The following is a 27,723-nucleotide window of genomic DNA, read 5'->3' on the forward strand; positions in this document are numbered from 1 at the left end:
CCAACAAGAGCACTTGGCAAAATTGCAACTTTGGATACTGGAATTTCAACTCCAAGAGGAAGTGAATCCCCATCCCTTGTGACGGAGCAGAGGAGCAAGCAGGATCAGGTTGATAGATGAGACGGATAGAGTATGGGTACCGGAGATGAGCCAGATCGCCAGATGGCGAGGATGAAAATTGAAAAGGGAGGCACAGATGGACGTCATGAGGATCTGGCCTGCGATCGTTGCAGCGGCACGAAGCCCGGCAGCTCCAGAACAGCGGCACCTCGTCGCCCTTCGCGGAGAGCCGGCAGACCGCAGGGCACGCGCCGTCGCCGCTTGCGGTGGACGACAGATGGGGGCGGAGAGGAGCGCACGGCGTGTGTGATCGCTGCCTGCGGGAGGAAAATCGACGGGGCGGGGGGAGTGGGACTGTGGGAGGAGCCAGCAAAAATGGAGCGCACGGGACGAGGACAACGCGGGAGGAGCAGTACTTCGGCGGGAATCGGCGTTTGCTCGCCCAGTTTTGGTGATTGGGAGTGCGACGGGTCGGCGAAAATTTGGCCACGGACGCCGTCTGGATTGGGCACGCGAATAGTTTGGGAGTCGGTTTGGGCAACTGTTGGAGTAGCTTTTTTCTGTTCATTGCCAAAAACAGATTTTTGGGAGTTGATTTTGGGCACTCTTGGAGATGCTTTGAGAAACTAGGATTTTACCACTCATCATAAATATAAACAAAGGACCATCTTGTAGGTCCAAAGATGCCATTATCTCTCTCCTTTATTATTACCACATCCTTGATAAAAAAACGTTACTCCTTCCGTTACCGTTTCAAAATGTAGATAATTCATTTTGACTTTTCTACATACATAGGAGATTTGAGCATTTTGTGGGCCTGGTCGGGCTCGGACCGGTTGAAAAAAATCCGGTTCATTTCGAACCGAAATTTCGTACCCACAACCATCCCATAGTCGTTGTCAGGCCAAGTTATCAGGTCGAGCTCGGGCCAACCATTCTTTTAGCAGAAAATAATTAAAATTAATTGTTCAGGCGGGCTTGAACCAGCCCGAATTGTTTTCGAGTTTGGTTTTCATTGACACGCCCAGCCCGATAACGAGTGTGGGTGGGCTAAACCCCATCGTGCTTAGGCTAGGCCTGCGGACCGGGCTTAAAATGCTCATATCTAATACATAGATACTAGTATTATGTATGAATACATGAGCCTAGAAAAATTAAAATGATCCACAAATTAAAATTTCGCATGTCCTACTCGTGGAAGCGATTAGCCCATCGCACTCGAGGGAGTTTTTACTGGCTGACCCACACATCGGTGAGACAATGCTCATTTGACGCAATGACTCCCCAAGCATAGAAAAAACGACCCGGTTCGCCGGTCGGACTGGAAAATCCGTGAACCGGCGAGTTTAGTGGTTCAGTTCACCTAAAAGATAGGCCAAGCATTTGAACCGGTGTGAACCGGTGGTTTTTGCATGAGTGAACCGGTCCTGGTTTTGTTGAACCGGCCACGTCCCAGAATAATACAAAGGGATGCCGTATATTGGGCTGAAAGTCGGCTCAGCCTGATCTATGGACTCGAAGCTACCTAGTGACCAACTCGACCAAGTTTTGCTTGTGAGTGAGGGAAGTGTATATATTATATAATTGAATATTGAACCACGGTTCGACAGTACCAGTAACCACTGAACTGATGGCCTCACCGGTTCGATGACCGGTCCCGTTTTTCGTTCTATGTCCCGAAGTCTCGAACCGTGCTGTGTGTTCTCTACTTCTCTCTGCTCTGCCTGTGTGGCAAGTGGCAACCATGCCGTTGCGCGCCGGCGCCGGTGAGGCTTACGGCCAGCCCCGGGGCCGCCGCCTTCACCACTAGACGCCGCGCCCTTCGCCCACCGGCCACCGGACACCTTCTGCAGTTCTGCTTCTCCCCGCAACCGAGCCCGAGCCCTGCATTTCGCCAGCGTGGCCCATCGCAGTGGGCTCGGCGTCGGCGGCAACCTGTTCTCTGCGGCGTTGACACAATTGACCAGAATACAATTTCTCGAGAACATTTTCTGCGTGAGAAATTGGACAGATTAGAATAGCAAGAGCCAGGAGGACTTCTTCTGGAGACAGAGAGCTCATGTTGAATTACTTCAGTCGGGAGACAGGAATACTGCTTTTTTTTTTCCATGCCTTTGCATCAGAAAGGAAAAAGAAAAACACTCACAAGAGAAGATGGCGTGTGGATTGAGGGTGAAGAGCAGTTGAAATAACATGTGGCAAGTTACTTCTCTAATCTCTGCACATCTACAGCAGGGCCAAGTAGTGAAGAAGTATTGCAAGCAGTTAACCCAAAAGTCTTAGCGGATGAGAACCTCTGTGCGGTGCGGAGTACACAGAAGAGCGAGGAGGTGAAAGCAGCAAAGTTTAGCATTGGAGACCTTAAAGCACGGACCTGACGGAATGCCGGCAAGCTTTTATAAACGATTTACGCTATTTTAATAGAAGTATGCTTAGGGGCTATGAACAGTACCAAATCCTAACACAAATATACAGCAGCCTGCCAGCTTGAGAGGTGTCAAACACTGGAGAAGCGCTAAGTCTCAGGGCTGCTTGGTCTCCGGCCATGAGCTGCCACGTCAAGGTGCGGCGGCGCCACAACTTGTGGTGGAGAAAATCCGCGCCTCATAAATCTGCTACAAATGTAATTAAGGGAAACGGTGTGGCGGGGATATTTACTTATTTGCCACCGTTGCAAATGGCACTCCTTCATTTGCCACTTTTACGGGAGCTTCTACGGTTTTGCCATCGCGAACGAAACGAAGCAACTGATTTGCCATTTTTGCTGACGTGGCACGCCACGTCCCCGCGACAGCGTGTGATAGGGGTGCCAAAAGACCTGTGTGCCCTCGTCTTTCTCCTCCGTTACCCCCCGGCTAACAGAGACCCGACGCCATCCCCTTCCCCGTCTCCACTTCTCCCCCAGGCCTCCCTCCTCCCTGCCTCCCCGATGAAAAACCCTAGGTCTAGAGCGGCGGCGGCTGCGGCGGCGGCCATCCATCTCCCATTCCTCATCTCCCCCGTTCCCCATCTCCCCCCTTCCTTCCCTGCGTAGCGGGTCACCAGCGCCCGCTAGTCATCCCTTCTTCCCCCATCCGCCACGCGCAAGCCATGTCGCAGGTTGGAGCGTCATCAAGTGTGAGGAGGCCGGTTGTAGATGCTCTTGTCGGTGAGGAGACGGGCTTACCTTTGATCCAGTGCCCTTTGTGCCGTAGGGCACGGGTAGTTGAGCGGCGCACACAGCAAGATTCGGTGAACTACGGTCGGATATACATAAAATGTCCAAGGAATGATAGATGGGTGAGTTTGATTTTGGTTTTTTAGTTTCGGCATTTGCATTTGATGTTAGACTCATTTTCTTGACTTGATGTTCAGATTGCAGATAAATGTGAGTACTACAGGTGGCAAAGGTTTTATTTCAAAGATTTGGTTGATGCCAAGGTGATTGAAGTGCTTAATTGGGAAGTTGATGACCAAGTTGATGACCAAGAAGTTGAGTCCATGGGGCGTGCAGAGAGGGCAGTTGCAAGTTTGAAATTTGAGAAGGAAGCCATGGAGGCCAAGCTGGATAAAATGATGAATGCCTTGTTGCTGTTGACTGTGCTTCTTGTAGGATTTATGGGTGTTGTTGTTGGGAACATGTTGAAGTAGTAGTAACATTTGTGTTGTTGTTGTTGTTAGACTCATTTGTATTGTGTCTTGGTGTAATCAATGAAAAATCACTTTTGTTTTTGGATCACTGTGTTGATTCCTGAATTTCATTCATGGACAAGCAATATAGTTCATGGCAAACAGATACAGTTGACAACCAAATAGGTCATGGCAAACAGATACATCTTCATTGCCAACAGAATTTGTTCATGAGCAATGGCCGAGCAATATAGTTCATGTCAAACAGATATACTTGACAGCCAAATAGACATTGTTGATGGCCAACAGATAGTTCATGGCCAACACAAGAGCATAATTCATGGCCAACAGAAAAGCATAATTCATGGCCAAACACACAGACATTGTTCATGGCATAACAAACAAAAGTGACACACAGAGAGTTTAAATTTTTTTTGGCATCTTCTTCACTTTGGTCGCCAGCACCTTCCTTGGGGTCATCTTCTTTGCAACTTTTGGTGCTGCTGCTGGTGCCACCACTTCTAATGGTACAGGTTCAAAATCAGCAGCTTCTTTAGCAGGTGGGTCTGGTGGTGCCTCCAAAGCAATTCTCCTGTGCAATGTAATAGGCTCTTAGCTGCTGCAGTACACATATTATTGAAAATTTTGTTGTGTAGCTGCAATACCAACCTCTTAGTCCTTGATGCTGATGCTTGCAGATGTTGTTGTGCTTGAGCTGCAGCTTCAGCTTCTTCCCTAGCTGCTTTCCTAGCTGCTTTCCTTGCTGCTGCTGCTGCAATTGCTTCAGCTTCTTCCCTAGCTGCTGCAGCTCTTGTCCTTGGTGTCCTTTGTGGTGGAACTTGGTCTGGTTCAACAGAAGTGTCATGGTTGTCATGGTTGGCCTTCTTCCTTCCTGGCTTCACTGCTGCTTTCTTGGTCCTCTTCCTGTAAAACAAGATTAGTAGTTATTCATGGCAATATTAGAGCACAAACAAATGATTGGCTTAGTACATACCTTTTCTTGGTCCCAGTGAGCCCACAGTGCCTACTGCCCTTCCTGTGACCCTTTTCACCACAGGCTGCACATATGGATTGCCTAGTAGGCTTACCTGACCTCTCCAAGCAAGAGGGAATTCTGTTCTTCCTCTGCCTACCAATGCCTCTCTTCTTCCCTATAGGTGGCAATAGTTTGAAGTCTTTTGCAACTTCAGGCCATTGACTCCTATCTGTGATGTTAGGCCACCCAGCATCATATGCTTGTCTAAATCTTTGCACAGAATATGCCATGTCCACAAACTTTTCATAATCTGGCTGCCTCACAGTGGTTATAACAGCCAATGCATGGGGGCAAGGCTTACCAGTAACCTGCCATTCTCTACATGTACAACTCTGTTCATTTAGATAGACCACATGTCTTCTTACTTCCTCATCCTTGTATATCTCAGTCACCTCAGCTTGATGTGGCAGTCCTTTGGTGACTTTTAAGTGTCCTATCCCCTTTGAGGCAGCATTAAGTTGATGAATCACAGCAGGGAGAATAACTCCATTTAAAGCTCTTCCAATCCTCCTCCTCCTTTCAAACATGACCACACCTTTCTCTCTGATAGCATCTACCAGACAGTGTAGTGGCAGGTTCTTGAATTCTTTGATCCATGCATTCCAAGACTCAGCCAAATTGTTGAGGATGTAGTCACATTTGATGTCTGGAGAGAACTTGGATCTGGCCCACAATAGATTATGGTGCTCTTCTAACCATTTTCCTACTTCAGGGCGAGCTTCCAAGACTTTACTCATAAAATAATTGTGCTTTCCAGCTGAGTAAGCTCTTGCAGCAGGCCACATGTTTTCAGCATATACATTTCCTGTGAACTTCTTCTTCATGTTTTCCATCAAGTGCCTGAAACATTCCCTCTGTTCAGCCCATGGAAAAATATGCTTAACAGCAGATTCTAGGCCCTTGCAAGCATCAGTACAAATAGCCATTCTTGGAAGTACCCGAATGGCCTTGCCTAACTGCTCCATGAACCAAATCCAATTTTCCTTGGTCTCTGAATCAAAAAACCCAAAGGCCAAAGGGAACATCCAATTATGACCATCTAAAGCTAAGGCTGCAGGCATATGTCCATTCCACTGCCCATTCAAAGCTGTGGAGTCTATACTAATGTAAGGTCTGCACCCATACAAGAACCCATCTATACTACATCTGAAAGCACAAAAAAAATCTGTTGAAATGGTGCTTCTCTCCAACTTTGACAGTATCTATCTCAACTACACTACCAGACTGCCTCAACTCAACTTGTGCCTTAAACCTATACAACCAATCAAATGAATCATCCCACTTACCAAATAATTTGTCAGCTGCTCTCTGCCTACCATACCAAACTATCTGGTAGTTGATTTTAATCTTGTACTTGTCCTCCAATGCTTCCTTCACATCTGCAGCACCCATTCCAGGCTTCCTCTTGAGCAAAGGTATGGCCCTCTCAGCTACCCATGCTTGATTGGCCATTCTGCCCAGCACTCTGCTTCTTGAAGCACACTTATGAAGCTCATTGTTTATTTGGACCTGCAAGACATAAATATTTGTTAGCTCAAGATCAAACAAATAGTAAGGCTAAGTTAGTCAAACATTACAACACATGTAAGTTAGTAAATGTACCCTGACAGAACTATCAGCTTTTGTTCTAGCTCTAATAACCCATGGACACCCTTTAGCCAAGCAATGCCCCCTGAATCTTTCTTTGTCTGACTTCTCAGTTCCCAGCTCAAACTCATTGACTATAGCATGCTGCCTCACTGCCAATCTGAAATCTACCATGTTAGGATAGATTGTGCCCACCCTCATGTCTGGGTTGTCTCTATCCCACTCAAGTATTGGCTCTGAAGGTTCATTGTCATCAACATTAATTCCAGCCTCATGCATCTCTGCTTGTACATCAGGAGGAATGTCAGGGATAGCAGGGTCATCTTCTGCTGCTGCTTGTGCTGCTGCCTGAGCTGCTGCCTCATCTGCTACTTTGAAGCCCATTGCCTCATAAACCCTATCCTCATCAGCCAAAACATAAGCTTCACCATCTTGTTGAGTCTCTGGCAGTATAGTCAATGTACTCCAATCAACAATTTCTGGTTTGGCTTGCTCATGTTGTGCTGGAGATGTACAATTTTCACTTGCACCTTCATTTGTTACTCCAGAAGTCCCTACTCCAGAATTGCCTACTGACCCTGCACAACTGTTAACATTCTGGTACCCTTCATTCCATCTGTCCACAACTTCTACCCTAACATTTGCTACTCCAACATTCCATCTGTGCTTAATCATTGACTCAAAATGCTCATTTTTTCTAACCTTCCACTCAGCTTCACTGTCAACATCCATAGACCACACTGCAATTTTCTGACTAGATCCCCAGTATATTTTGCTAGCCATTTCAACAACAAAACTATCCAGATTATACCCACTGCATCTATCAAACCACAGCACATGTTCTTGTTCATCAATTTCTACAATACCAGACTCCGCACATGCCTTATACTTTTCAACCTTAACCACTATTCTAAATACATTTCCAGGATCAATCCTGGTATAATAATGAAAATAACAAAATACGGAGTTAGAAACATCCAACTCCTCCGAGGCAAACACTTTATGAGGGGATGGTTTGCGGCTTACCAGGGAGGAGGCTCCATTGTTGACCTGTTGGCGCAGGGAGGAACAACAGGAGATGGGGAACGGGGAAGATGGGGAAGGGGATGGGGAAGGGGAGATGGATGGCCGCCACCGCCTCCCCCGCCTCCGTCGCCGCCGCCTCCTCCGCCGCTGCCGCCGCCGCCGCCGCCGCCGCTCTAGACCTAGGGTTTTTCGTCGGGGAGGTAGGGAGGAGGGAGGCCTGGGGGGAGAAGTGGAGACGGGGAAGGGGATGGCGTCGGGTCTGTTAGCCGGGGGAGTAACGGAGGCGAAACGCGAGGGCACACAGGTCTTTTGGCACCCCTATCACACGCTGTCGCGGGGACGTGGCGTGCCACGTCAGCAAAAATGGCAAATCAGTTGCTTCGCTTCGTTCGCGATGGCAAAACCGTAGAAGCTCTCGTAAAAGTGGCAAATGAAGGAGTGCCATTTGCAACGATGGCAAATACGTAAATATCCCGTGTGGCGGTGGTCACGACTGTAGCTGTGACGGAGTCTGACGAGAACCAAACACCCCTTGGTGATTCGTTGTTGGCAGATGTTTCACGTTTGCTCCTTGAAGAAGATGCTGAAAGTGCTCAAGCTCTTAGCTCTATACTGGATGGACATATCTGAAGCATGCTCAAGATAGGTGGCAAATACCTATCCTTTTCAGCAGGAACATTGTTAGGAAGATGCTGAAAGTGCTCAAGCTCTTAGCTCTGGATGGACATATCTGAAGCATGCTCAAGACAGGTGGCAAATACCTATCCTTTTCTGTAGGAACACGTAACAATGGCAGAGAAGGGAAGTGATGGATTTCGTGCATATCTCAGCTGAAGGTTTAGAGCTCATTTGCCAGGGCTCTGGCTGTAGCTAAAACGGCTGCGGCTGTAGCTTCTTTGATGGAGCAACTTTTTTTTGACTCCGACTTGTCTGGTTAGAAAAACAATTGGTAAAACGACTTCTCATAGAGGTGTAACATGGATAAAAAAGTGAAATGTCTATACTACCCTTATCTTTTTTATTTTTATTTTTCGGTTTTCTATTTTCTTCCTATTTTTTCTCCTCTCTTTGTTTCCCCCCTCTCTCCCTTTTCTCTTTTTTGTTTCTCCTTTTCTCTTCTCTTCCTATTCTTTCCCCCTTTCTTTCCCTTCCTCTCTCTTTCTTACCCATTCACCCGTGGCCTTCTTTTCCCGTATCCCTCCACCTCCATCCCCGCGCCGCCGCCCTCCAGGCTCGCATCGTTACCGTCGCCCTCTCGGCCCACACCGCTGTCGTCATCCATGCCCCGTCGCCCTCCAGGCCAGCGCCGCTATCACCTGCACCCTTTCCTCGCCCATGATGTCAATGTGCTTGCATCATCACTGCGTGCCGCCGGCCGCTTGCCTACGCACGCCAGCCACCTTGCCCACGCCACCTCTCTGCGTCCGTCCGCCACTCGCCTACGTCGATGTTGCCTGGGGGGCGCTGTGGGCAAAGGAGGCACTTTGCCCCCGCGAGCAGGATGGAGCTACAAGAAGCCAAAGTTTTTCAGCTCTGGCTCCCTCCTCCACCACCAGTCAATGTATTTGCAGGAGCTTCCATGGTGGAGCCGATTTGGAGATAGCCTTTTGGTAGGGGTTCACCAAAAACCACTTGGGAAGCCCTACTAAAGGGCCCTTAAAAGGAGATACCTTGGAGGTCCAAATCAAAACTTTTCAGTACATTAAAGAGAAGTTATGGAACAAAAAACCAGGGGTGGAAAGAAAAGTTACTACCAGGAACAGAGATACTGATCAAAGCTCCAGCTCGGGAAATCTTGCTTTGATCTGACGAAATCTTTATGTGATGATCTCAGTCTCAGTTCCATGACAAATAAATTTTGGTGGACCTAGTTTCTTGAAGTTACTTCTAGTGTGTAGGAATCTTTCCATGAATATTGTGTTTTGGTAAAAAAAATTAGATTGAAAATGTTCCGTAAGCTCCACATAACTGCCGCACAACATTAACAGTGTTTTATACAGCTGTAAATTCAGTTGTAAATACTTCAATATACTGCACAAGTGAATCCGATTCCGAACAGAAAAGCTATGAAATGTTTCCATGAGTATGCGAAATGTTTCCATGAGCATTTTCAAGTGAATCCGATTCTGACAAGAAAAGCACAACCGCCCGCTCTGTCCGACCACGCGCGTAGCCCCCAATCCGCAATCCTCATGGCCCAATAAATATGGGCGAAGGCACGCGCCGCCCGTACGCGCAGTTCTCTTCTTCTTCTCCTTCCAATCCTCCAGGGGCGCTTGAGCCCTAAAGAGCGGTGCATGGAGGCGGCTCTGCGCATGGCCGATCTCCTAGTAGGCTTCGTGTTCGCTCCCAAGGACGAGGTGGCGGTGGACTACTACCTGCTCCCTCGCATCCTAGGCTAGCGGCTTCGGATCGATGACCTCATCCTTGAGGATGACTCGCTGAGCGCGCTGCCGTGGGAGCTCCTCGAGCGGAATGGGCACAAGGGGGAAGCTTTCTTCCTCGTGGAGGGGCAGGTGAGGTGTAGGAAGGGCGCGCGGCAGAAGCGAACCTGCGCGGGCGGCGGCTGGTGGGAGGGGCAGAAGACGTGTGCGGAAGGCGACAAGCTGCGCATCGCCGGCAGCGGTGGCAGGGAGGCCGCGTGGCGGAAGAAAGCACTCAACTTCCACGGCGGCGGCGGCGGCGGGAAGGGAAGCACGGGATGGGTGATGCACGAGTACGTGGTCACCGCCCCGAAGGATCTGGCCTGGTCACCGCTGAGATTGTACCACATCAGGCGCAACAGCTACGGGAGGAGGCAGAGCGGCGCCATGGAGGTGTCGCGCGCGCTCAGCCTCCCGCCGGGCTTCCTCTTCGCGCCCGAGGATGGCGACGTCGTCGCGTATTACCTCCCCCCTCGCGTCCTAGGCCAGCCACTGCCGCTGGATGGCCCCATCCTCGACGACGACCCGCTGAGCGCGCCGCCGTGGGAGCTCCTCGAGCGCAACGGGTGCAAGGATGACGCCTTCTTCTTCGCGCTGGGGCAGGCGAAGAGCAGCAAGGGCTGATGGCAGAAGCGGACCTGTGCGAGCGGTAGGTTCTGGAATGGGGAGAGGACGTGTGTAGATGGCGAGAAGCTGCGCGTCTCAGGCCACAACGGCTCCAGCGTGAAGGTGGCGTGAAGGAAGAAGGAGCTAAGCTTCCACTTCCAGGAAGGTGGTGAGAAGGGCAGCATGGGGTGGGCGAGGCACGAGTACGCGATCACCGCCCCGGACCACCTGGCCGGGTCGCAGCTGAGGCTGTACTGCATCCGGTTTAGCGACCACGGGAAGAAGAGGAAGAGGGGAGAAGCAGCAGACTCCGCTGCCGATGAAGCAGCTCCAGCCGCGGCCCGGTGGCATGTGGCAGAGGACGCTCTGCTAGACATGGCAATGTCGCAGCCCAACTGTTCTTCTTCCATGGTGATGGTGGACATGGGCCACGCCAATGACAATTGGATCGCTGATGCAGACTAGCACGTGGCGTCGGTGACGATTACGGTGAATCAGGACCTCACCGCCGGCATCACCACCGACACGTCATGGGATTTGGGCTTGTTGGACAACTTTGACATCAACGAGTTCATTCATTCCCTTGGCCACTCGCCCTCAACTGACCCTTGCGTCTTGCCAGGATTGATGGATCCGGGAGCATATCTTGATTCCGATGCTACGGGCTCAAACTTACTCTGCCAGACGGCACCGCCGTACAATGGCGTCAATCTTGTGACACCATCTGCTCTGGCTATGCAATGCGGCTACATGGAGCCGGCATATTCCTTCTTCTTCACCATGCCCAACCAGTCCTACGCAGCCTGTTAGCTCTATTGATCAAGCAGACAAGCACAGAGAATTTAACATTTGTTGTTGGATACTTGTAACATGAAGATGATGTAGTTTAGTTAACATACTCCTATTGTGTGTGTTGTTTATTGGATTATCGATTATGAGTAATTTTCAGGATTTACTTCTGTCACTAGTTGGTTTCTGCATTTCCTCTCCCTTGTGATTCTATTTATACAACAACCTTTGATGCGTATGAGATTGTTGGAAGGGATTGTTACAAAGATCACAAGGATGAAAAATCATTTGGTGGGGCGACTTGGCCGCAGCCCGCAGTGTGTTGCCGTCAAACAGAGTAGTAGTGCACTGTGGTTGTAAGTGGAGCAACCATTACACACGGCTTTGTTGCTTGACACCAAGAATCGCGCTCGGCTTTTGATCCCACTTCTTGATCAAGAATCTGAAACCGTATTAGAACTCTGCTATCTTTGGACCTTGTATTTTAGTATCTCACTAATAATTTTTTCATTGCTCGATCTGCGATCTTGTGTTCATGATTGCTAAGGACAAGAGCTACACGTCTGTCCAAAATCTGAACCCCACGAGAACTACATCCCACTTCCCAACTGATTCAGAACTCTCTAACCATGGTAGCATAGGCAGAATCCAAATGGTGCCCCCCAATCCTCACGAGGAACTTAATAGAACCTCGTTTGTTCAACTTGAACCGTTTTATCTGCATCCTGATCATAGGCTGAAAGCCTAAAACCCAAAACATGCTGTTGCGAATTGCGATCCACTGCATCCACCTTCCCCAGCGAGCCTAGCTCGCATCAAGGAACCAGGCTGGCCGGAGCCAGGCCCTGCGGGTACAAATTCCCCATGTTTGGTTGCTTGCTGCAGTCGAGCCAAGCTACGAGGAGACAGTGATTGGTTGCACGTATGGACACAGAATTCAAATATGAGATGCAAGTTGAGTTCGTTTGGTTGGTCGAATGCACGATGTTACAGTCACCTCTTGCATTTAATGGGTGGAGTTACCACCAGCTAGTTCATTGGATGAAATCACAGTTTGTGACAAGTGTAACATTACATACACTTTGAAACTAAAACTATAATTATTATAGCTTGAACTAAGATAACTGAAGCCTCTAATAACATCATGACATCTTTAAAATTCCATGAAGCCTTCTTGATCTTAGGTTGAGCTGTAGCAGGTATCTCTTTAGTTTGATATTTTGCACCATAAAATGCTTCCATGGCTTCTTCTTTTGTCTTGTACTTGTAGTACGCTCCTCTGGACATACCAGAACATTTCTAGGGAGTAAAGAGGGAAAAGAAAGTATCATTGCCCAAAAAAAGGAGTTGACAAATGGTGAACTTAAACCATCAGTAGAAATGGACATGTGAAAATGTAACCAATTTGAGATATAATCAGCAAGCAAAAGGAGCACAGGTTGACAAAAATTATGGGCAATGGGCATATGCTTAGGACAGGATTATCACATATGACCATAATAAGAAAACCACCTAATCACAAGCATCATTGGCAATGGACATGTAAGCTCAGAAATTGTAACCAATTTGAGATGTAATCAGGAAGCAAAAGTAGCACAGGTTGACAGAAATCATTGGCAATGGGCATATGCTCAGAACAGGAATGAGATGAAAGCAACAAGCAAAATGATAGAAATATAGAGTAGTCATAAATCATCTGGCAATGGGCATATGCTCAGAACAACCACATCATCAGATTTTCATCACATCAGGTAACTCATAATTGAGTTACAAATCCAAATAGTCTAGCAGAAGGTATCAATAGATCAACTGCTCAGGAGAGGCAACTAGGAGAAGGCTCACCGCTCAAAAGAATGCACTAGCAGATTAGGAGACTCACTGCAAAAAAAAAAGCCACCATCTGATCAGCAGTCACTGCACAAAAGAATGGTCACTGCACAAAAGTAGCCCATTGCATGATCAGGAGGCTCACTGCACGTAGAAGTGCTTGGCCAAGAAGGTCCTCAACCACAACATTCGGTGAGAAGCATTCATCTTCACAAATGCAATACCATAAGCCTTGTTGGCAAGCAGGTGCTCATAAGCAGCCATGAGTACTTCATCAATGAATCCATGCATGAACATGAGAGCATTATAGAGATCAGGGTGCACATCCTCAACCTTGGTCTGCAGAATGGCATTGGCAATATTGTTGACTGCATCAGTCATCCTAGTCATGACTAAAATATCCCCCTCACTAAGCATGGACCTCTTCCTCTTGTTGGTTGTATCAGACCCAGCAACACTACCATCCTGACTCTTGCCTGCCTCTCCAAGCTCCTTTGTCACATCATCAACCTTCATGGGCTCTGCCTTAGATACAACAAAGTCAGAAGGGGAGCCCAAAGGTTCACTGGAGCCCATGGCAAACTTCCCTGTAGCCAGTCCATTCCCAAAGATGATCTGCATCTGCTGGTAGTTTTCTATAGGCTTGTTCAATAGCTCAGCATCCTTGGGTATGCCTGAAATCCAAACAAAGGAATGGTTAGCATATGTTGTCATGAAATTATGAAAGCAATAAAAGTGAAGATGAAAGGATACAAACCTTGATATGCCCCTTGTAGTGCTCATCCTCCAAAGTAATCATGAAGTTACCCTCATCCCACAAAGCACCACTCAATTCTCTTAGCTTGATCACCCTGATCCACCTCTGCCTCCACTTCCTCAAATGATTGTACACCTATGTGCCTGTCACCTCATTGCCTGAGAACTCATTCATAGCCTTGGCAACTTGGTTCAAGTGCACTTCCTTAAACCCCTTGTCAGTTCTCACACCAGTACAGATCAGCTGGCAGAAGCGGTGAAGCACAAATGCAGACATAACATTGGTCCATCTCATTGCAGGCCTGGGCTGCTGCCCAGCACCAGCACCAACCTAGGCACCAACCTAGCTACCAGCGGCACCAGCAGCTAGGCCACCAGCACCAGCAGTAGCCTAGCCAGCAGTAGGCTGGATAGCAGCCTGGGTAGCAGCCTCTGCACCCTCAAGTTCCTCCACTAGGTCAAAGTGGTACCAACACCCAAGCTACTGACATTACCTGAAAAAGATTAGCCACAACAAGGCTGAGCAACTAGTACTCAGCAAGACTGACCCGTCGGAAAGACACGACCGAGACTTAGACATGCAAGGCTTTCTGGCTCTGGGGTTTTCTTGCCAAAAGCGTCTAAAGTCAGTCCTTACTTTCAACCTTTTAGCTCATGTTCTATGTTCTTTATCCATTCTAAATTAGCAACTTATACTAAACAAACATGGTTTCCAGGCAATTACTTCACAAACATCAAGATTAAAATCATCATCATGTTCCATCTTTACTCAGTGCAGAATAGCGATCAAGTAGTCCCAAACTGTGAGAGGCAGACGAATCAATTCGAATTTATTAACCATGCATGGCAAACCTAATCTCACGACATCCGCGCACCACGAAGGGTCGCTTCATTTGTCAGCCGTCCCCATCGATCCCTTAGGCACGTGTCAGGGCCAACTTCCTTTGGCATGCAATGCTCCACAGTCCCGGCCTATTGCTGCACTGTGACCGCACTTGCACCCACATGATGCACCATGGGAACGACGTTCCAAGGACAGCCGGAAGGTATGCCACGCCCCAGTTCAATCAGGTACTAGGCTTCCCCATCCCATACTAGGTATGAGATTAGTACTTTCAATCACTTGATCACGAACGCCGACACGTTTCGACCTTAGTTCATTTTCATTTAGACAGACGGGGCAATCCACCAAGCATCGAACACTAGCCTGACCCCGTCCGTCGTCCTTATAGTTTCGACAAAACTGAAACATTCAACTCCTATGACTCGCGAGTGACAGGAGATCACTCGACTTTTACTGAAACCTATTAAGCAATGCAACTACTCGGCCTTAGCAACTAGTATTCAAAAACAAGGTACTAAGTTATGCATCTAAGGTTCCATTACAACTCCTCGAAACGTAAATGCGCAATCAAGTAATCCATAAGTGGCATGAAAGTAAAACAGGGAGTTTATGCACCGGGGCTTGCCTTTAGAAAAAGCTTGCGGGTCCTCTGGGTCTTGCGCTGGTTCGGGCTCTCCTTCGCAGGGATGCAGCTGTTCCTCGGTGGGGTCTTCTTCTGGTGCTGGATGAAGCTCGTACGTTCCGTCGGCGAGATTCAACTCTACACGGAAATGCAATGTAGGGGTTAAACATTTTAGATGGTTATTTCAACACTCTCATGTTTTAACACGGACACTTGTAGCAAAGCTACAGAGAAGGTGGGGGAGTTCAACTTCTGTTGGTGAAGAGCAGGATGAGAGGGTCGGATTGGGGAAACTTAGGGTCTGACCCTCAGGTTTAAGGAAAACCGTACCGAGGTCCTCAGACTCAACACAGAGGAATCCCCGAAAATATTTCACCGATACCCTCGGGTCAAAGAAAAAGAATTACAACCGAGCCCTCGGGCGAGGCGGAGAAAGGGTCGGCGAACTTGGCAGGGTCGGGCGAGGCGAACGGAAAAAGGTCGAGCAAGACGAAAAAGGACAGCGGTCGGGTGAGACGGAAAGACAGGGGTCGGGCGAAACGAAAAGGATAGGGGTCGGGCGAGACGGAAAGATAGGGGTCGGGCGAAACGAAAAGGATAGGGGTCGTGCGAGACGGAAAGACAGGGGTCGGACGAACCGAAAAGGATAGGGGTCGGGCGAGACGGAAAGACAGGGAGGTTAAGTAGCTTACCTCCAGGTCTACTGGCGAAGCCTTGGGGCCGAACAGGAGCAGGCTGGGGCGGAAAGGTTGTACGCACGAAGGCTTGGGCGGCGGTGAGATTTCGACGGTGGTCCGGCGGCGGCGGTGCTTCTGGTGGACACAAGCAAGCTCTAGTACCGCGCGGAGGAGCGGGCGGCTGGTGTGTTGGAAGAAGCGGCTTGCGGGTGGCGGCGAAGTCACCGGAGTGTGGGGGTGGCGCAAGGGGGTGAGCTCCACGGAAGCTCAGCGGCGGCGTGGGAAGAAAGCGGTGGCTCAGAGGAGAAAGCAGGGCGCAGAGGAGAAAGCGGCGGCACAGGTGCGGGCGGTGGCAAGGGGTGGCTTTGCCGGTGAGGGGGTTCCCTTTTATAGGGCCGGGGTGGCGCGGAGGGTCGAGGCGGGGCTCCGGTGGGGAAAGGATAAGGCCGGGAGCGGCGAGTGCTTGAGCGATGCGGCCATTGGCCGACGACGCCATTGGGCAGAGGAGGCGGAGCTCCGGGTGGTCTTCGGCGGCGATTGGCCTTGGGCGGCGCGCGTCTGGGGCTTCCGGTCTGTCGGGCGGGCGAGGCGGAAAGGCTACCGTGGGGGTTGGGCGAGCGGGCGGAGACGCGGGACGTCGGGGGCATCTCAGCTTCCTCGGCGAACGGGCGGAACAGGGTTGGTGGAGCAGAGCCGTGGCAGGCGGAAGGCGACCTGCGCGCGGCCGGCGATTGGCTAGCCCTGCGCTCGCTCCGTCCTGTCGCGGGCGCGGGTTGGGCGCCGTGGCTCTCATCCTGTCGCTGTCGCGCTGGTGATAGGGCGCCGGCGAGCTGCCGGTGGCCGGCGGCCACGCGGCGCGTGGCGCGCGAGCGAACATGCTCGAGCGCGCGGGCGTCAAGGCTCCCTTCGGGCAGCAAGCCCGACCAGCTTTGGAGCGATCCTTCTCCGAATCTTTCAACACAACTCCCGAAACTCCCTTAAACAAACTTGCCCAACTCTGATCGTTCTTCAAACTTTGTTTAAGGTGCTGGTTTTGATTGTGAGAGGATTCAAAGATATTTCCGGCCAAAGTTAGCCAAAAATCTGGGATTCCAGACTTAGGATTTTTAAGCATCCGGGGTGAGTTGACTGGTTTACCTCACTTTGACCGGGATTTTGAACAAGTTCGGATCCGATTTGGATCTGGGTCAGTGTAACAAAGTTGGAACACTCTTGAGGTACTACAACTTCTATTAAGGCTCTGACTCGAGTTTAGATAGGAAAATGGGAGATGAAAGCTTGCAAAGGTGGAGGAAAACTCGAATTCCAGGACATAAGAGATTTTTAGGGTCCTGTAGGAAAGCTGGCTTGGGTTGCTGTTTTTGACTCCTTTCCACTCCGAATTAGACAAGGGACCTTTAACAAAAGTTGTTGGAATTTAAAAGTTTTACAACTCTTATTTGGGCAGAAACTTAAGTTTGTATATAGAATTTCAAGCTTTAAAACAAACTCCAAAAGAGAGCTTCTTAGGTTTATAAAGGTCATTTCACTTCTTAACTTAGGGATTTCTCACTGGTTTAGAGTTAAAGCACTTAATTTAGGTAGAGTTGTTACACATACATTGTCCAGAATACAAAGTGGAATACATGCATCTACATGTGAGCATTACCCCTGTTTGCCCACATTTGATTAGCCCATTCATCTCTACCAGTAGCCCAAGCTGCATTGTCATTCATAGGGACCCCATAGCCATGACCAGTCTTAGGCTCCCAAGTGGACTCAAGAGGAATAACCTCATCAGTACCATGCCAAGAATCCAATTGTGTAAAATGCAACATGCAAGGACTAACTTGACTTGTGTCTTGAATGGATGAAAATGTTTGTTGTCAATAATGCGGAATCAATTTTTTAAAGCCCCAAAAGCCCTCTCAACCGTAACACACAGACTTGAATGCCTCAAATTGAACAACTCTCTTGGATTGGTTGGATAATTTCTACCACCAAACTCATTAAGATGATATCTAGTGCTTCTGTAAGGAGGGAGGAATCCAGGACGACATGCATATCCAACATCTACTAGATAGAATTTCCCTAGAAGAATTACAAATAGGTATTAGTCCTACTGTAATTTAGTTTCTAACTTAATTTATGTAACCGATTTAGTTCATTACCTTGTGAACCCTTAACCCATCCTCCCTCTCTAGTGCATCAGCTAGAATGGTGGCATCATGTGCAGAACCCTCCCAGCCAACCAACACATATGTGAATTTCAAATCAAAGTGTTGGCGCTGAAAATCAGCCGATGATCCTCAGCGTCGGACACACGACCCGAGAGAATCTGCTTAACTCCTGTTCGGGTTATCGCACTGGTGTGGTTCGCGCGGCGTGCCAGTCAATCTGACCTGTTGATAAGGAAATAAAAATATTAAATTCCAGGGGCTCCGATCGGCTAAAGTTCCGATCTGTCTTTAAAAGCGTGTCGGCGAATCGGCCGATTTACTTTAGAGGTGACCAGCTATAAAACAGCCGATACCGTGTAGCAATTGTAAAGAAAAGATACTAGAGCAAACTAAACAATGCTAGAGAAACAACACTTGGGATAGATCTAATCGGCTGTATGATGATAAAGAACGAAAGAAATAAAAGCCGACAGTTCGTATCTCAAGCTGGATAACTGGTGATAAAAACTAATTAACAGGTAGAACATGCGATTCTAGTTGATATCGATAACTAGTGAATAAATCTAAACGAAACAACAGCGATGCGCCCGAAGTTAAAGCTTAGATATTACTTGGTAAACGGAACTTACAGAATCGGCCGAAGATCGTGTCGATGCAGCCCTGCCAACCCGTACGAACTTGTGAAAAAAAATTATTTTGGCGAAGTCGCCGACTTGAAAGTAAAGTATGAGGAAAAAGTAGATTGGTTGTATTGATTGATGTGTTATTTTTGAAACCTCTAGAGATGGCTATTTATAGCCTGTTACAACTGATTTCCTAACCGACTAGGATCTATCTCTAATTTTAATTGATAACAAATATTTACAAACACAACTCGTATCGGAGTTGGTTATCATATCCCTACGGGCCAACTTCTTCAGCTGATCTTTTCTCTAGCCCACCTTAGGCCCATACTGGCCAAGCCGCTCCAGCTCCCAATCGGCCAACCTTTACCGACCCCTTTTGCCAATCGGCCGAAACACTGTAGCTTCAATCAGCCGATTCCAACTGTAGCTTTTAGCCCGCTGCATCGACCCATCTTTCTCCTTCTTTGACGCCGATTCAGAACACGTGTCAAAATCCGACGTCAACACAAAGTCCACTGCAGCTAGCACATTTTGAGTTCTGTAGTGTTTCCTGCCCCTAAATGTTGATTGCATCTTGGATGGGACTCTTGCATAGATATGAGTGCCATCTATTGCCCCAACACAATCCTACATAAACCCAACAGTATTTGTTACAAAATATGCACTCAAGTATGAAGCATTTGTTTCAAAGGGTTACTACTATGTTACCTTAAAATATGGGTACCATCTTGAGCTATTTGTGATCTTAAGAGGTGTCTCACTTGATGGAGGCTTAATTATATCATGCCTAAGTTCACCAATAGCATACCTCCAATTTTGGTGGATAACTCAAAACCTTTGGTTATGCCCAACAACATGAAGAAACATTGCAACTTGCTCTTCTACACTGCTATGTATGGTGTCTCTAAGTAAGGTTCTATCCCTAAGCAAATTACATAGCTTAAAGAAAGGGGCTCTTCTCATGCGAAACATGTTTACACACTCTATGTCGTTGCAGTTATAAATTTTATCCAAGTTCTTTTATCTTTCCTCATCCATATCACTCATTGGGGCATAACTGATCTGAGGACATGAGCATTGACCCATTCTAATCCTATTCAGGAAGAATGCATACATGCAAGTGACTAGAGCTGCTGCATGAACAATAAGCATGCGTCTCTTGTCTTCAAGAGCCATCTATATAAATAACAAGGAAAACACACATCATGCATATCGGATATAAAGGCATCATTGACATTGACAACTATGCTCAAATTAATATAACAGACATCATTGACATGGACAACTATGCTCAGATCAATATTAAAGACAAAGGAAGGCATCATTCACATGAACAAGTGTGATCAGATGCATAGATAGGCACCACTGTCATGAACAAGTGTGCTCAGAATAAGATGAACCATCAACCATGAATAATACAAATCCATCCATCATTTCCATCACATAATAATCATCCACACCATCGTATAAACATATATGCGCAACCATAGGATGTCGACAGAGGGGTTGGGAAGAGGGGTAAGGGTTTCTTTATTTACTGCAACACAAGCACCAGGAAGCACCTCATTTCAGTCACAACCACGAATAGATCAGCAGCGTCCAGAGGGAGCGAGGACTCAGATCTGCAATCCTGCACAAAAGAAGAACTCGTTTTAGTCAAGAACCTATTGAAATACAACAACTGTGAAGCAAAACTCAAGATCCGGAATGAGAAAGCAAGATTCTTACCTACGAACAAGCAAAGAACTCAGATCCAGTGGGGGCCTGCGTATTTCACATGATGAACTCACGAATCAGTGGGATTTCATATACCCTAGGGTTACAAACATGACGAAAACCGAACACAAGTGTAGAAAAAACTTGCCTTGCACAACAGATCCGTGAAGAACTTGAGGCTATGAACCAAAGAAAAGGGGAGAGGATGGGAGATCAGGCCTTCATAGATCCAAAAAGCACAAAGGAAAGGGAGACGAAGGGTGCGAACTCTCACCCGCGAGGCACCGGCGAAAGAAGAAGAGTGCGCAAGAGGGAAGGGGAAGGGGAGCGGTGAGGATTTATGGTCGACGGATGGTGCGAAATGGGGGCGGTAACCTTCGAGCTTCCCGCGTGCATGCGCGCATGCACTTTCGCCAGCCGGGTGCTTGCCCTCGCACCCGCCGCTGCATCCCGGGAGTCTGGCTCCGGGGAAACGATGGATGTGGCCGCACCATGGGAGCCAGGCTCCGGGGCACCTTCTGCATGCCGTGGGCTAGGCCCAGGAGGGAGCCTAGGTAACCAATCACCCAGAGGTCGCACGCAGGGAGCCCGGTTCCGGGGTGATGCGGGGAACCAATCGCACCCCTAACCACCTTGCTGGTGCACCCAATTCTCCATTTCTAGTGCTAGGCCTAAGACTCTAGGAGTGCCAGCGCCGCATAGCACGCAGAACCCGCTGTGCGACCACTATCTTCCCCTCTTCACATCCAATTAACCATTGCTCCTATACCTCACCATCGATGGCAGCAGGACCAGCAGTCGGAGTGCCAAACTTAATTAAGGGATCGAAGAAGGCGAAAGGCGAGTGGTGGCCGAAGAGCGTGCCCTCCAATGGCACAAGCGGCGGGCTGGGCTGACGGTGGTAGAGGTGCAGAGCAGAGAGCGGCGAGTTTTGCCTTCGAGGCAGCGACCTCGTGGGAGTGAGCATTGCCTGGCTGACGCATGGGCCATCCTTGCAAATTCCTTTCCAAGCAAGTCAATTTGATGCAAGTGGCCCATATGCCAGTGAAACGAACCGTGTGCCCATGCCCACGCGTTTCAATGCGGTCTCCATGCAAAGAAAAGTCCCCCGTTCAAAGTACTCGCACTTCTTTTTTTACTCCTTTTGTTGTTCTACACTTCAAGGTAACTTTTTATGTCCCACTCAAACTTTTTGTCCCACTCTAAAACAACAAGTATTATGATAAGGATAAAACAACGGGATGAGGAAAACTTAGCGCCTAGTGATTCACCACTGAACCCAACCTAGGCCATCTTTCATCTTTGTCATCATGTGTGTGATTCACTGAAAAAATCAATTAGGGTGCTAGTGATGAAGGTTGCTCTGTTCGACTTGTCAGAGATAAGAGGAGGAGAATAGTAGAATGAAGGTCTCATCTAACCTTTTTTAGCTCACCAACTAGTGGATGAGAACAAAGGGTTTCACAAACACGAGGAAGGTGAGCACTGAGATAGACTAAAATGCTGTATGGTATGAAGATTACTTGAAATCTTGTTGGATTTGACTCCTTCCCCCTCAGTGCATTGCTATCCTCCATGCACCACATATCATCTTTGTTATCTTGTGTTGTCATTCCACTTCTTGCCATCCTATTCTCCTCTCTCTAGATAATGGAACTTTTAAAAATTTTATATAACAAACATAGAAAACTTTCATCTTTATAGTCACCTAGTTGGAATTTCCCATGTTTATTGGAACTTCCTTAATTTGCTCAAGAAGTGCCATGCTGATAAGTAATGGTACAATGGTGACACAGGGTTGAGAGAAAGGATGTGAGATGATGAGGTGTGGTGCCAATTGTCAAGGCTCATAGCACTTGAATAGTGGTTTAAAGATTCACCTATATGACGTCCATTGCTTTTAACTGATTTGTTGCATTATTTAATATATTGAAGTTTTGATTGTCAAAGCTTCTAGAACTGATTCTCTGCTGAATAATTTTTTAGAGAGAAGTGATTCTCTGCTGATTCTGTGAAGTGATTCTCTGAAATGAACTAAGAGGCTAGGAGCTGAAAAAAGTAGCTTATCCTGATTCTGTGAAGTGATTTTCCATCCTGATTTTAAGAGTTTATACTAGAGAATCACTTTCAGTCACAGAATCACTTTTTTCAAAGAATCAGAATCAGATGGAGCTCTATCAAACAGGCCTGAGACATCTAGAAAAATAGTTTCAAATCGATAAAGAACAACCTTGTTATGTATTGAGATACCATATTACTACCTAAATTGCCAAAAAAATTAAACACCAAACATATGAAGGGTATATCTACCAAAACAATAGTATATGTTTATGGTAATTGGTAAGTATCTGGTACTCTCTCCAGCCCAAATTGTAAGTCATTTTGGATTTTCAAGGTTCATAGTTTTTCTATGCACATAGATATACAATATATCTAAATGTATAGTCTATAAATTTAGAAAAGCTAAAACGATCTATGATTTGAAATGGGGGGAGTAATCCTTAGGGTGTGTTTGGATCCTCGGGCTAAAGTTTGGCCCTTATCACATCGAATGTTCGGATGCTAAATTAGAAGGACTAAACATGAGCTAATTATAAAACTAATTGCAAAAGCTCTGGGCTAATTCGCGAGATGAATCTATTAAACCTAATTAATCCATCATTAGCAAAATGGTTACCGTAGCACCACGTTGTCAAATCATGGACTAATTAGGCTTAATAGATTCGTCTCGCGAATTAGCCTCCATCTGTGCAATTAGTTTATATTTAATACTCTTATTTAGTATCAAACATCTGATGTGACAGGGGTTAAAGCCCCTGTTATCAAACAAGATCTTAATGCGAATGCCGTATTTATAGAATGGTAGTCTCTCACATTATTCAGTACTGTCAAACAGCTTATAAAAGCGAACGGCCTGTTCGCTTCAGCTTATTCAGCTGGCTTATCAGCCACCAAACAGTGTTTTCCTCTCACAACAAATCAGCTGTTTCAGCTTTTCAGCCGGCTTATAAGCTGAAGCGAACATGTCATTCGCTTTTATAAGCTGTTTTACAGTACTGAAATTTTTTTTTAGAAACCGGAGCCGTGTCAGGAGAGGAGGTCTTTCCTGACGGGCGTAGCCCGCGGCCTAAGGGCCTGTTTGGTAACCATGTGTTAAAGTTTAACACCTGTCACATCGGAGGTTTGGATGCTAATTAGGAGTATTAAACATAGGCTAATTACAAAACTAATTGCACAGATGGAGTGTAATTCACGAGACGAATCTATTAAGCCTAATTAGTCCATGATTTGACAATGTGGTGCTACAGTAACCAATTGCTAATGATGGATTAATTAGGCTTAATAGATTCGTCTCGCGAATTAGCACAGGGTTCTGCAATTAGTTTTATAATTAGCTCATGTTTAGTTCTCCTAATTAGCATCCAAACATCCGATGTGACACTGTTAAAGTTTAACACCTCGTATCCAAAGACCCCCTAACTCTCGAGCAAACACTAGTGGGCCACGTGCTGAATGAGTCACGTCTCACAGACTCCCAGTCGGATACAGACAGGCAGACGGCAGCTTCCTCCTTCTACTTGAATCCCTGCAGAGTAATAAATACCGAGATCACGGAGGGCGTATCTGTCAAAACGCCGACGAATCCCACTCGCCCTTTCTCTCCTCCGCCTCGAGACGCCCGTCTCCTCCTCGCTTTGCCCCCCACGAAGCAATTCTCGCGGCAGAAGATCGGATCCTCCGCGGGATCCGCATCGGTGCTTGCCCTTCCTGCGCGGATTTCCGGCAGCCTTTTTCTTTTCCCCTGGTTTCCTCTGCCGATTCCCTGCTCCTGCCGCGGCGGTTGTTCCTGTAGCCTGTTGGGGGATCTTAGCAGCAGCAGGAGGAGGGGTTGGTGGGGGTTGGCCGCGATCCGGTCCGGGGAGATGGCCGGCGGGAAGGAGCCGATCGAGGTGAAGTTCCGGCTCTTCGACGGCACCGACATCGGGCCCAGCAAGTACGACCCCAACACCACCGTCGCCGCGCTCAAGGAGTTCGTCCTCGCCCGGTGGCCGCAGGGTGAGGAGACCCTCTCTCTTTCTCTCTTCTCCCTCTCTGCGCGGCGTGCGCGCTTGCGTCGCGTATATATACAGCTCTGCTCTGCTTCGTTGATGCCTCCTGTTTCGGGACTCGGGAGCTTGCTTGTTCGGCTGCCCTGCCCTGCCTGTGCCCGTTTCTTGATCAGGAAACAGGAAGCCCCATGTCGCGCAGACTGCTGTGTTGGGATTTAGGAGTTGGGCCGTTTCGTGCTGCGATGTGCTTGTAACCCCGAATTGATTGATCATGTTGCTGCGTGGATTGCGTGATGGTTCTAGGATGGGCTCAGGAATGCTGTTTGTTCTGTTCGCGTGGTAGTTGGTTGTTCTGATCCTTGTCCAAGTGATGGTCTGTTAGCCATGCCTCCTTACCTGTAATAGCAAATACTACTACTACGTTTCATGTCAGGGTTTACTTGTTATGGATGGATATCACATCAGGGTATGCATCCCTGGGTTTCACTTTCTTGTCTAAAGGGATGGCATATGATTTTTTGTTTTTGGTGCTATATCCTGGTTGGATTTTGCTACCTGCTAGACCTCTGAGTGTACTTTTAGAAATTGGATCTCTGTATTTTTAAGGGCCATGCTGAGGCTCTCTGCAAACATGTGATGGCAGGACCATTTCCAGAGATTGTGTGGCTCAATGAGACTGCCTGCCTTCTTATCATGCTGTGCCTACAGATGATCATCAGTTGTTTGGTGGTTCTCTCTGAGTTCTGAATAACCAAGGGTTCCATTCGTTAGAGCTAGCCATCAGAATGATTTTTGGTTATGCAGACAGATATGCCTGTATTAAGCTTGTAACTGCAAATGTGGAGTGCGACTGAGCATCTGCATGGAACAGGACCACATGTCATCATTTTCTGCTATATCTGTTTGGCAGTTCCACAAGTAAATACTAGTACATTGATTTTGTGCAACTGGGGCCCTGTTTATTTTTGCTGAAACATTCTAAACGGGTGCAACTGGCAAAGAAATTCAAAGGTGGCAGAGAGCTCCAGACCTTATTAGCTTAGAGTGATGACTAATGTCAGGTTAAAGGTTTCACAGTAATAAGGAAAGAACCATTTCTGTTTTGAATCAGGCATCAGAGCATGTTTTGTGGACGATGCAAATTAAGCTACCATGAGTGACCATACTTCTGGGTTTTCCTTGTGATGACTGATAAGCTACCCGTAAATGGGAATTACCCTTCTTTTGGTCACCTTGTATTGTCTGTCATTAGTATTTTGAAATATTAATGTTTTACATAACTTCGGGCACATTTCAGTCCTCCAGAACCTTTGTGAAGTAATCTTGTGTCTCTGTTGATAGTGCTACTTTTCATGTATATTAACAGATAAAGTAGTTCCGAAAACTGTCAATGATGTGAAGCTCATCAATGCTGGAAGGATACTGGAGAATAGCAAAACTCTTGCTGAGTCACGAGTCCCAGTTGGAGAAGTTCCTGGAAGTGTGATTACAATGCATGTTGTTGTGCGGCCTCCCCAATCAAACAAAAGTGGTAATGCTTAGTTTTCCTCTTGTTTGCTCAATGCTATATGTGTTTGATAATCTCACCTGATCGCTCTAGAGGCTTGAAAATTTATTTTGTCAATGGAATTGAAATATCGATTGTCATCCTTCATAAACAATTTGTTAAACGCACCTACTGTGCTATGTTTTTTTCAATCTCACCCCTAAAATAGCATGAATGCAGTATTTATTTTAGGGGCACACTTTCATCAATGCTGTTCACCATTATTAATTCTAGGTCATGACATTTTCTCTGCTCTCTATACACTTCAGTTGGTTCTTTAGTCAAATATATTCAGCCCTTAACTCTTTATGGGGACCCATGGCTTAAGCATTGGATTGAATCTAGTTCCTTCTGCTCCTAGTGCTTTCTTGCCACATTCTCTAATGGGAATGAGAACTTGTTTCATTGCCCAGGGCATGAATGCACTATCAGTTGTGGCATTCTCTGTGGCTGTGATATGAAGTTTTATAGCAGGATTTTTGTATGTACTGCTTTTGTTGATCAGAACAGGCTCATGCTCAAACTTGCATAGTCAAAACTATAGTCAAAGCTGAGCTGGTCTGGTGCTGGGGTGATGGTTAGGTATAACAGAAGTTTGACTAAACTACATATGTTGATCAGTCTTCTATATTGCTCACGATGTTACCATGAGTTTCTAGAGCCTTTTTTCTGTTAATTGTTTTTTGTCCAGTATATGAGTGCATGATACACATTCGTAGTATCTGCTGATCGGTCTTGTACCAGAACTGCTATGTTGGCTCATTTGTTTTACCCTGTGCTTACTTATTTAATTTGTCTCTATTTTTTTTGTTCTGTCACAACACAACCTCATTGGCATGCATGTTGTACTGCTGGAGGATGCATACACACATTGTATAAGTGCATTATTGTGTATTAATTTCATGCCATATGTTTTGAAATATTTCTGCTTAAAAAGTTCCGTAACATATTTTCTTCCTTTTTCAGAGAAGCAACAGTCAAACTCTCCGAAGCAGAATAGATGTGGATGTACAATATTGTGACGCTGGTGCAGTACCAATGTGTATATCGGTGTCGTGTCCACAGGGGTCACATGTTCATTTTGACAACTGATTCTTGCATCTATTCTTCACAGCCTAAGCCTAGAGATGTCATTACCACTTGCCACATCTGCTTGAGAATTTGATGTTTGCTATCGTGTAAAAGGAGTGTGCAGGGAGGAGATTTCACGGGTGGCCCTGGTAAAACCCTAAAACGAGTGTGCAGGAGTCAAGAAAATTGGATGTTTGCTTTTGTGTAATGTGTAGACGTAGTGATACCAAAAGTGAGTTGCTGCATAGTACCTGTCAAGACGTTCTTTTTCATTTGCATCAAGCTCGGTCACGTATATGTGTTTTGTAATAGAAAAAAGTGACTGGTAATTCTTGTCGAGAAGTGGAAAAGAATGTTGGGGTTTGGCATGGAACCTATGAAAGTGAAACAAAATGACTAGTAATATTTGTGAAGTGGAAAGGAAGGCATTGATTTTGAATCTTTCTCCGACCTAGACTGAACCCTCATCTTGTTAGGCCATGTAATTTTTCCTGGTCATGTAATTTTGAGTTGTTAGTCTGTTATGTTTAAGCATCAAGTCTCACCTAGTCCTTGTTTTGCTGTTGCTTGTAGTGTTAGAGAGCTGGGGAGCTAAGGTTTCACAGATTAAGGTGTGTGTGCTACTTGAGTAAATTAGATGTCGCTAAGAGAGGACAACGAAAACGTAAGTGTTGCGCCAAAAAAGGGAGCGGGT

At 47.0% G+C, this 27,723-nt stretch overlaps 1 protein-coding gene and 2 pseudogenes across 1 annotated transcript; 1 reads left to right on the forward strand and 2 right to left on the reverse strand.

Moving 5' to 3' along the window:
* Positions 1 to 4,090: 4,090 nt before the first annotated feature.
* Positions 4,091 to 8,600, reverse strand: LOC140222551 (uncharacterized; annotated as a pseudogene).
* A 4,504-nt stretch (positions 8,601 to 13,104) lies between these two features.
* LOC117853385 (uncharacterized) lies at positions 13,105 to 21,330 on the reverse strand (annotated as a pseudogene).
* A 2,647-nt stretch (positions 21,331 to 23,977) lies between these two features.
* LOC117853750 (membrane-anchored ubiquitin-fold protein 3) lies at positions 23,978 to 27,470 on the forward strand. Its single transcript, XM_034736037.2, has 3 exons — positions 23,978 to 24,419; positions 25,779 to 25,943; positions 26,925 to 27,470. Exons 1-3 carry the CDS (start codon positions 24,287 to 24,289, stop codon positions 26,978 to 26,980), a joined length of 354 nt encoding a protein of 117 aa, XP_034591928.1. The 5' UTR covers positions 23,978 to 24,286; the 3' UTR covers positions 26,981 to 27,470.
* Positions 27,471 to 27,723: the final 253 nt, after the last annotated feature.

The sequence above is a fragment of the Setaria viridis genome, chromosome 4 (genome assembly GCF_005286985.2).
Source record: "Setaria viridis chromosome 4, Setaria_viridis_v4.0, whole genome shotgun sequence".
NCBI classification, from domain to species: Eukaryota; Viridiplantae; Streptophyta; class Magnoliopsida; order Poales; family Poaceae; genus Setaria; species Setaria viridis.

Bases quoted from the DNA above. Each gene is read 5' to 3' on its own strand.
- LOC117853750 (XM_034736037.2), top strand. From the start codon at position 24,287: ATGGCCGGCGGGAAGGAGCCGATCGAGGTGAAGTTCCGGCTCTTCGAC. The intron at 24,420-25,778 runs GTGAGGAGACCC...GTATATTAACAG, and splicing joins CCTCGCCCGGTGGCCGCAGG to ATAAAGTAGTTCCGAAAACT. The intron at 25,944-26,924 runs GTAATGCTTAGT...TTCCTTTTTCAG, and splicing joins TCCCCAATCAAACAAAAGTG to AGAAGCAACAGTCAAACTCT.